Below are 11,749 nucleotides of genomic sequence, written 5' to 3' on the forward strand. Positions count from 1 at the left end.
TTCGGCTGCAACCGGCCTAGTTGATGCAATCTGATTTTGATAATTCACGATCATCACCAGTGGCAGCGATTACAGCGTTTTTTAAAATCCTCTGGAAAAATGCGCTATGATAAATCCAGAATTTGTTTATATATGATGATAAATGTCAATTTTTATCTCAGATTCATTTGAAGGGGCGGGGATATGGAGAATAGTAAACGGACACTAAAGAATTGTTAGTCTGTGTCGTAGACAAAAAGTATAGAAATATAAATTAAAATTGACATTCAATATTATGTAATCATTTGCCACATATGCAATTCAATGAAACCAAAACTCTTCAAGACTATCAATGTGCATTGTGCAAAGCATGTTTATTACTTTTGGGACTCGGACAACCGGTCCCGGCCGCTTACACTATATTAGCAATACGTGTCCGCGTCCCGGACCCGGTACTTAGAAAATAAAGACGAAATACAGGCCTAGTTATTTTTAAACATAACTTTGTGCCGCTTTTCTTCTTCCGTAGAAAAGTATATACTGAAAAACGTTGATTATGTACACGTTGCACAGTCCTTGAATCTTATTCAAGCTTCTTGAAGCACAACAAATATTTTATAAGACAACAAAACACAAAGCAAAGTAGTGCAAACCTGCGTGAAACACCAATTCATAAGCAAAGTTTTTTAAGGTCACTTCATGGTACAGTAGTTTTCGGTGATGCAAACGAGGATGAAGATGGAGACACGAAGATGCATTATAAATGCTACAACTTACAAGTTAACCTCATAAAATCATAATGATTCGGATGTTATGTTTACTCCAGGAATAAAGGATGTTTAAAGCGTCAGTCAGCTGTTGGCCGTCTCATAATTACTAAAACATCAGTTTGGATGGGCTGAAAACTTGATATATCATTCATCTGAACAACATATAGGCTAATGCGTGTTTCAATAAAAAATAATCCAGTCTACAATGTATTATTATAACGGATGTTCGTGTTACTTCGATAGCCAAGGAATTTCCTCGATGAAAATGTTCAAATGATTAAAAATTACTTAATACAATTGCTGTTGTTGCAACTGATCATGACGACACCCATCATGCCTCGCATACGATTACGAGTTGCATTTACCGTATTTTATGCCTTCTTGATCGGAGCAATATGTTTCACTGCCAACAGAATATATCATCAACACAAGCTAATAAAATTAATAAATGGGGAATCGCCATCAAATAAAGCAGTTAAATCAGTGGATGCGATAAGTGGTAAGTTGAGTGACTTCTATTATCATAAACATGATAAAGCAAATGTCGAACAGATTCGCTAATTACCGACTACCTGTTCGCCGTTGAAGTGATGATGTAACAGGATGAATTACCATAGCAATAGATGAATACAATTTTGAATATATCGCCCTGCACTACAAGCAGGTCAGACACGAGCCGATCCCGTCGAAAAATGGTTTTTTTATTTATTTCTAAAGCAGTATGCAGACTTTTTATTAGACGTACAATATTGTATGTAACATATCTACGTTATTTAATCTAGTCCCATTCTATTTCCAGTAATGTTTAAGTTCTAACGAATGTTTGATGACGTAAAATCGATAATATATTTCTACCAGATATTATACGTAACATATTATCGATTTTACGTCATCAAACATTCGTTAGAACTTAAACATTACTGAAAATAGAATGGGACTAGATTAAATGACGTAGATATGTTACATACAATAGTATACGTCTAATACTCGGCGTCTGCATACTGCTTCAAGATTGGTTGCGCATTCATGAGATGCTAGACTATGTCATAGTCTATTTTTGACAAATAAAAGCATGTTAGTAATGTTAATCATGATGAAAGCATTCAGTTGAACTCGAAATTATACTGATATTTATTACATCAAAATATATACTAGTATAAAATTGTTATGAAAAAGTTTATATAATTATATTAGTGACAGTAAAAAGTAAAGTGTACGTAGGCTTATATTATTGAATGCAACATATCATAATGTCATAATTAAAAACTTCGGTCGAAGTTTTGCCACAAGTTTAAAAAAATAACGGTTAGTTCATGAAAAGAAGAAGTGAAATTTAGCAAAACGCGACGAGGTTTATTTGCCCGTAAGAGAGCTCTATTGTTCCGCTATTGTATCCGCTATTGTATCCACTATTGTATTCTATTCATAAAAGCTACTGCAGGAATCGCGGCAATCCCTGATATTGCTGATGTCTACCGCCGGCGTTTCGCATTTATTAACAATCAAATTATCCCATACTCTTACATTTATAGTCTTATTCTCACCTTTTATATAATATTCAGAAATTGCAATTCGGAAAACTACTAACTTTTCAAGTGAAAATATATATTCCATCGAAAATATATCAGACTTAATTGTATACATAGAAATCTATTATACCCAACCCATAAGTGCCCAATGCACCCAAATATCCCCGACCCTCTATGACTTGTTCACAAGTTGATGCTTTACAAATTACCCTCACTTGACCAAACACGCATAATACATGATCGAAACACCCAGCAGAGTTTTACATAAGATTATGTGGCTTGTCTTAATGATTCAAAAGATGCTACTTTCTTACCCACTGACACTAGCTAATTTGCATGGCAGAAATCTATAGTGCGGACACTCTTCAGTCGCAAACCAACAAAATTCGTGCTATTTTGGCGTTCTTGCAAAAGAAATCTCGTGAATCGAGTGCCCTCTCAACAATATCCCTAGATGTTTCCCAATAATGACACACTCTAGAAACGCCAACATAAATCACCCAACAGCTTCATTTTAAGAATTATTTCAGTATCCAAATCAATAGGAACAGAAAGAGTATGGTCTACACATTCCAGGAAAATGTTTTATTTGTTTCTTCCGCCATTCTATATTTCCCTAAAATTATCACATTTTTCTCCAAAATCCTATGTAAATGATTCTCCACGCTGCGCAGAAATTATGTGCGATAAATCATACAAATTTGCCACAATTTTACATCACTTTAGACAGTATTGCAATATCTTGATGATTTTTAGGCATTTTGAACGGCAACTTGAGTATTTTCAGAAATCAAATATCGCGCCAAGGGGATGACACTCTTATTCACGCATTCATTTACAACGCTAACTTGTATCGAATCCCGGTGGTTTGCGACCAATGAAATGTCCGCACCCCTGGATTTATTAATCCCTGGTATGAATTATGTATTAGATTTGTCAAGGCAATAACCACGATCCGTTTTGTAATAATATAAAAGCACTTGCAATAGAATCCCGCTGAGTTCAATGAACTGCGCCCTGAAACCGATGGAGAAGTGCCCCATAAAGAAGCTATCCCATTGACCTCTATTAACAGGTCAGTGAGCTCTCCATACACAAATGAACAAGTACAATAGGACAAGGCCAGCACCTATTACCTGCTTAGTAACATGTTATTTTGAAGTCTTGAAGATTAGTAATCGTCTGTGCATATGAACTGCGCATTTATGATGCAAAATATTAGTTCTATATAATATAAAATTACAAATACTGGTATTATGATATACAAAACGACTAATAAAATCATGTCATCATGGCGTCATGTCAAAGGTTCATTATATCCCGTATGTTTGTCTAAATTCATATATATATTTGAAAACAATTTCTACACCAATTTGTGTTTATTGAATACACTCTATATAAAGTCATCAATATGTCGTTTCCAGTTCTTGGCTGAACTATTGGGTTCAGCTATTAATTTTTTTAATAATTCTGTTACCCCATAGCATTAAAAAACTAGTATTTTGATAATTAAAATTGCTGGATGCGGTATGCAGCTGACTGGGGTGGTTACGGGTCGTTAAAACCACTAGAACCACGCGAAAGCGCGAAATATGGATATCCAACTAGTTTGCCCCGCAGGGCTACAAAGAACCACTAACCGCGAAATATGGATACCCCGCAGGGCTACAAAGAACCGCTAACCGCGAAATATGGATATCCAACTAGTTTGCCCTCGGAGCTTCAAAAACCACTCACCCCGAAATATGGATATCCAACTAGTTTGCCCCGTAGGGCTACAAAGCACCATTAACCGCGAAATATGGATATCCAACTAGTTCACCTCGCATGGCTACAAAGAACCACTTAGCGCGCAATATTTTTTTACCTCAAAAAAAGAATTAATATCTACCAAAAAACGTTTCAAAACGTAAAAAGCGGCCAAAGTTTAAAAAATCTTTCCTGTGTGGCTTTTCACCCTTTAAACTTGGTCCCATTTATGAAAGTTTTTAAAGACCCATACGAAGTCATCTATAGGCTACTTGTTGGTTTTCTTAGTTGTCAATGTTTATTTTGTAGAGCAAATGAATTAATGTTCGTGCGTAATTGAAGTTTTTTCCGTATAGACGTTATAATGTATTTTGTAGCAAATACTCACTTTGTTAAATTCTTCATCGTCATGTGCGATTCTGCGCCTTATGTACAGATGTAGGGCCTATATGTAGCAGGTGGACACACAGTCAATTTGCTAAGTATATAATACTCTACTACTCTTTATGATCACGCAATATAATAAAACATAAACCTTGAAATGTTTTTGATAATACATACGGTAGCCTACGTCATATTGCACCGCTTTCGAACAGTCTTAAACCTATAAGAGTACATTGTTGCATGTAAAAATTAGGACTCATTCTTCATGTTAATACTACTTTACTAAATGGGATCAAGTTTAAAAAAGGGTGAAAAGCCACACAGGAAAGATTTTTTAAACTTTGGCCGCTTTTTACGTTTTGAAACGTTTTTTGGTATTGTATTGGCACTTCACTGAACAATTCTGATTTTAAAATCTGCCAGTTTATTAATCGCGAAATTCCAGGTTAAAAATAGACTATGGACTTTGAATTTTAAACGGGATTTTGAGCGGGCAAAGTCCCTAACACTCACACTGTCAATCATACTTGTTTATCAATCAAATTTAACCGCAAGCAAATACAATACGCGCTCATGCACTTATTGACGCGTTCATGCAATTACATAACACAATGGCGGCATACTTGTGTACCATGTAGTTATTAATGGTAATGATAGGTACCCGGAGGATTTAAACCATAACGAGATCTGGGCGACCAATCACAAGCCAGATCCATTTGAAGATGCATTACATCATGGCCAATTTTAGTAGGCCAGATTTCCGACAATCTCATCCATAGAAGCTCATAGACAGCCGTGTTAAGCATGAAAACCGCAATCCAATGTCAGTAGTCCACTTGGGGAACTAACAAACAGAGGGTGTAGGGTGTCTGAAAAGATCAGATGTGAAAATCTATCAATTGTGCACACATTAATTAAATCAGAGTTTTAAGCTTAAATACAATATCCAGAGTATATGCAGAATGGGCAAGTGGACTACGGGGTAGTCTAGATACTTGTCCACTATAAACACTAGCAGTATATGTATGTACGGCACATTGATATCATTCTCAACCGAAGGGTATTGTGGCGAGATATTCCCACTATAAACACACCAGTATAAATTGTGTGCGGTATTACCGGAAGTAGTGAGCTTCTTCATGATGCGTAGGATGCGCGCAGGACATTCGGAACGATTCTCACCCCAAGAGTTATCAAAACAGAAGCTACATGTTCACCGCCATGATCATATTGTTGAATGGGCTGTTTATAGCTCGCGCCACAATATTTACACATTCCCCGTGTGACCTCGGGGTCATTGCAAATGTACGATAATGTTAGTTGGTATATAATTTGTGCGGTAACTGTGTCCCACTATAAACAGCAAGAGTATCGGTACATATACAAGGATTATAGTATACGGTATACTCAAAATGCGGTATATTCACTATAAACACGCTCATACACAGGTGATTAGTGCAATCTGCTTGTAGTGCAGGGCGATCTATTCAAATATTGTATTCATCTATTGCTATGGTAGTTAATCCGATTATGACGTCACTCCTACGGCGTATAGACGAATCCAATTTCACGCATTCCTATACCTCAATGGCTGCCAAAGTTGGGTCCCCGTCAGCTCAATCTCACCTAAAATGTGAAATAATGCGACCTTGGAGGGTATTTTAAACTGCATTCTATCACCCGTGTTACACGTAGACAAAAGAATGATGACAGTTTACAACACAAAAGAATCTAACATCGATTTTTAAGCGGCTTTTTGGTGTTGCGGGGACCCAAAGATGGCCGACCAAATCCTGACCATGACTTGGCTCGTTGGATTCGTCTAGGGAGAGCGAGCTAACACAACGGTTGTTCTCTTGCCTTGTACTACGGAGGTCCCGTGTTCAAGCAGGGATATTGAATAATGGGATGGGAGACTGATTATTACGGGTCTGGACAATATGCGCCATATTGCATGAGGGTTAGAGTATTGCTTTCATCATAAGGATTTAGAAAAAGTATAGTTTGAACAATCCACGACATGCAGTTCTTCAAAAGTCAAAGGTCAAATTTTGGGGTCCAAGTGCTTTAACAATATTTAAAAATGATCCAATATTAAGCCAACTGGTCTCAAATTTTTCCTTTGGCAAAATCAAACCAAATGAAAAATAGATCAATGTCAATAGGGCTCAATTGATTTTTGTGCCATTCTAACAAGGTAACAAACCACCGGAGGTATTGAAAACTTTTTTTTGAATGTTTTTGCAAGCGGAATCCGAGACCATTTAAAAAAAATAAAAATCGGAGAAATTTTCAATTGTTGTCCCCTGTGGAATCTAAATTTTGACTGTACATAAGAGATAGTTGAAACTATACTTATTTTGCATCCTTATGACGAGAGGAATACATTGGCATGGTAACAAGATTTGACAAAATTTATAAGCGGCCATTTTCAAATTATGCAAATTAGCCACTGTTCCACTAAGATTATTTTGTTGATATGTTTTGTGCGAGATTTTGGGAGATGGACGCATGTGAAATGGATTCAGTTGCAATTAGTGGTGTGTAATTGAGCAATTCTAACATTTTTACGCATACTAATGCACATTGCGCATGTGAATTATAATAATTCGCCTACTATACAAGCATCAACAATTCCAATATTTTTCACAGGATTTGAAAGGTAAATAGCATATTTAAGAGTGTGAAAATTGGAGAACTGGTACTGACCAATCTCTACCAAATGTTAATGGTGTATTTGTTGCAAATAAGAAAGATCAGTTTTTTTAGAACGATGGGATATTTGGGTGACATGTTTGAGTAAAAACTAGATATTTGGCGCATAAACTAAATCAGTTTTTGTTTTGGTGTGTGATTATTGTATAAAACATAGAGGGTCTTTTGATTCAAACCTACAGGTGTCTCTTTGGTTGCATTCGGTGTTACCTCCAGTGGTGGCACCAGAATGTTTTCCGAGGGGCATGGGGGGATCTTAAGGGGTGTTGCCATTTATCAGCTGAAATGACTAATGTTTACGATATGCGCATGCTCATTATCCTCTTTAACGTTGCCAACTCAAGAAAATTCGATTTTTCGTCAGTTTTTGTTTTTAAGATGCAGAGTGGAATTTAAAAACTCACAGTAACGCTTATCATATTCTTTCAACATATATATTCAACTGCAAGTCTTAGCTTGTTTATTTGGAAAGAAAACTCATGGCTAAAATGTAATTACATCGCTGAGCTATTAGCGATTGGCATGATTGGTTTTTAGCCAATGATTGGATTTTAACCAATCGCTCACCGAGCGCGGAGTGCAAGTATAAGTTCTTTTTGTAATAGAAGCTACTCTCAGCCGCCGCGAGCAGCTTAATAAGGCACGTGCTTTGATGCCTATACAAAATAATTTTTTACCTGGCGTTGACGATGTACGTGGCACTGCATGCCCATGAATTCGCTTGCAGTGGGGTATATCTTGTAAATGTTTTGTATGTCTGTTTCAATTGTACGTTTAAAAAGCCTGTTTCAAATTATTTGATTTCAGGAACACCGTTTGGTCAAGGAAGTAATACTATCTCAACAGAAAACGTAACTACATCATGGCTGCAAGACATGGAAGCCATCCAAAGCGAACGTCAAGAAACATTACAGACGGCGTGCAGTAAGTACGTCAACCAATCCTTCATGACACTGGAGGAATTCGCATCTGACCCAAATAACATGGTTTCCTTAATTTACAATGATAAATATAAGGTCATCTACAATTTCGTTCACAAAGTTGCATCTCAACATCTGGTGAAAATATTCAACAAGAATGTTGATGTTGAAGCATTATATACAGCAAATAGACTTAATAAACTCAAATACGGAGCGGCAATAATGCGTCTACGGAATTACAAGAAATTTATATTCATTCGTGATCCGTTTACACGATTCGTTTCGGTATATCGAAATAAATTCATCGAGCATCCGGATGAGAAGTATTTTAAACTTTTATCTAAGAGAATTGTGCAAAAGTACCGTGAGGATAAGAAATCTAATGCGGAGCAAATGCCGACATTTTCCGAATTTGTTGACTATATAACGGGTTATGATAAGAGTCGCAGGGCAAATACACACTGGAGTTCATATGTGACAAGGAATAGAGCATGTCTCCTGAAGCATGATTTCATCGGTAAATTAGAAACAATGGAAGATGACTTTCCTTACCTATTTCAACATTTGTTACACACAGACATAACGATAGCAGGACCTAGAGACAATACAACTACAGGACACACTAGTATTCTCCAAAACTTGTATTCGGGTGTGTCGGAGAAATCAATAGGAAAGTTGCTGAAGTTCTACGAAAATGATTTCAGGGTTTTCGGTTACAATATGAGTGTGCCGAAATAGTATTTATAATATTTTCATGATTCATAATATAGGGGGTTCTAAAGCTGAACAAGAACGTTTATATTGTTGCAACCAACACCATCATAATCATGATAATGTTCAAATAAACTTTTTTCTGCCATGAAGTAATGCAGGTAGTTCAAAATGTGGGGCGGGATGGAGGACCGTGAGCTCGCCGATATCATTCTTCATTGCAGAAACAGGGGCAAGATGCAGCCTCAAAAAGAATGGACATCAAAAGGACACCAACGTCACACCTGATCCCACACCACCAATGTCGGGGTAAAAAGCGTCATTTCGAATATTTGTTTTTCCTGAGTAACTCTAATCAATGCAATACTGGATACTGACCATTGGGTACGACGAGGATGTGCAACAAAGATTCTGAAAATGACCCCGTAAATAGTAGTATTTCAATTTCTTTTGTCTCAGTAGCGTGGCGTCAATGGAGCACACCAAATTAAAGTGACAATATCGCCACAAAAAACAACAAACATACAAACAAACAAACAAACAAACAAAAAATCCGCATCACAGACAAAACGAGAATGGTAAAAAATTCCTAAAATTAACGGCACTGCTCAATTAATTAATATTGCGAGGTCAGTGTTCGTAGCAATGTTACGAAGAGTTTGTTTTTCCATCGCAGATTTTGCTAAGATGGGGTTCTCCTCTATTAGTTGATAATCAATACAAATAAGTCATGATATACCGTATAATTCCGTCTACAAGCATATATACAGGGTGTCCCAGAAAAAATTACCGAGTGAATAAAATTGAACGTAAGTCGAGAAATAAACATCAAAATCAAAAAATTTAAAATGTGACGTATAGCCCATTTTATTGTGCATAACATACGAAAAATTTATTTGATTCGCTTGACTGGTTGCGAAGAAATTAACGATTACAGAATGCGAGCATCATTGCAGTTCATTCCAAGTTTGATCAACATGCATGTTTTTCATACTCACTCGCCACTTCCTAAAGTTTGTGTATCTCATTAAATTTAGTCCACATTATCTATTTCATAATCCGACGGTGTCATGTTATTCATGCTTTCACTGAAGATAAATAACAGTTTTTCCGAGAAAACCTTGATTTCTGCAATTGGAAGCTTTCCAACTTTAATTCTTTAGGTTGTGCAAGTATGTTATATTTTAACTTTCCAAAGAACATTTGAGCCAAGAATGACAATGATCAAGTGCGTACAGCTTTAAGTCTGATTTTTGATACCATGCAACATGAATGTTGAAAGTTTTAAAAGATTTTTTTAAAAACTTTGCATTACAATTTGCATTACAATTCCAAAAACATTAATGTGCCGTGTGAGAAATTTTTTCAGCCAGCTGGAATTCTTTATGCAATAATTCTTTATGCAGCATTTATATATAACAACATTAACGAAAAAAGATATTTACAAGTACCAAGCATCATCTAACATGCAAGCTTTCATTTTCAATATCGTGCAGGTTTTCAAATTTGAACAAAACCTAATTAAATGTTTTGCAAGAAACAGATTGTTTAAAAATAACGAAAAGGATTTCACCGAACAAAATATGAAGCACATTGACAGTTAACTACTAGTGTGCATTGTGTTGAATGATCTTTCTTTCAAACTTGGAATGGCGTGAATTGACGCAAGCGTTATATAAAATTAGCATATAAGATGCAAAATAAGACGGGCTACACGCTGATTTTTAAATTTTTGAATTTTGATGTCTAGTTCTCGACCTACGTCCAAATTTATTCGCCCGGTAATTTTTTCTGGGACACCCTGTATGCCTCTAAACGAGGTGTTTTTGACACAAGAGACAAGAGGCAGACACTCTCAACAAAAACGTTATTTGGAGTTTGAACAACTATATTACTGATAAAGGCGGCTGTACAAACATGTATATGTGTAAAACCAATCTATTGCAATGTTTTTGAGAAGGGTATTGGCCTTTCATATCTTTCGTTAAAAAAACCCTTCGTTTATTATTAGAGGCATATATGCTTCTAGACGGAATTCTACGGTATGGTGTTAAGAATCACTACCTGTTACCATTGGGATGGATATTATCTGGTTATGTGTAAAATATGGTATTGGTGTGTTTAATTAACTTAGAGATTTGGATTTTTAAATAAAGCAACAAAGTTATTAAAATTACTTTATTTCTTTATTCAATCTACTTGGTTTAAAAATATTATTAGGAAAGGAAAGAAGTTTACAGGAACAATACATTTCTTGCAAAAGATTCTTTTGAGTCAATGTTTTTGTTCGTCTGCAGAGAATCTATGTACAAAATTATTAAATACATGACCAATGATGTATCCTTGAGGAACACTACATTTACGATTTCTGCCAGTGGATGCCATGCATTTCCATTTAAGATGACATTCAGAGAGCGGTCCAATGACCTTGGCCATGAATACGGGTTCAGTGAGCTATTTTTATAAATCACGGCTACTAGTACCCAACATTGTGGAGCACTGGAGCTTATTTAAAAACTTACAAATATTAAGTCGAGTTTGATACATATGACCAAGGATGTATCCTTGAGGAACACCACATTTACGTTATTTTTATAAATCACGGCTACTAGTACCCAACATTGTGGAGCACTGGAGCTTACTGACAGATATTAAGTCGAGTTTGATACATATTCAAATACCGTAAAACCCCGTCTACAAGCATATATAGTGTTTTTTATAAAAGCTTAATTAATTCGAAGCAAGCGTTAATATACCAATACAATAGATCGGTCTTAAAATAATACTTGTTTGTATATGCTTGGATCCGTAATTTATTTGCTCAAACTCCATAATGGCGACTGGATTAAGGTAGCTTTCATCAGAAGCACACTATATGCTTGTAGACGGGGGTTTACGGTATATTAATGTCTTAGGTCCGATGAAATCAGGATATTTTGTTTAAATATCTGAAAATGCATTTAGCATTTCAAGGTATAAACAAAACTTCTGA

The 11,749-nt window shown here is 36.0% G+C and overlaps 1 protein-coding gene across 1 annotated transcript; it reads left to right on the forward strand.

Annotated features, from left to right (window-relative positions):
- The first annotated feature begins 797 nt into the window (after positions 1-797).
- LOC140158957 (carbohydrate sulfotransferase 8-like) lies at positions 798-9,290 on the forward strand. The gene is made up of 2 exons (XM_072182250.1): positions 798-1,248; positions 7,934-9,290. The coding sequence occupies exons 1-2, from the start codon at positions 1,023-1,025 to the stop codon at positions 8,782-8,784; spliced, it is 1,077 nt and encodes a 358-aa protein (XP_072038351.1). The 5' UTR covers positions 798-1,022; the 3' UTR covers positions 8,785-9,290.
- The last annotated feature ends 2,459 nt before the right edge of the window (positions 9,291-11,749 follow it).

The sequence above is a fragment of the Amphiura filiformis genome, chromosome 8, assembly GCF_039555335.1.
Source record: "Amphiura filiformis chromosome 8, Afil_fr2py, whole genome shotgun sequence".
In the NCBI taxonomy this organism is placed as follows: Eukaryota; Metazoa; Echinodermata; class Ophiuroidea; order Amphilepidida; family Amphiuridae; genus Amphiura; species Amphiura filiformis.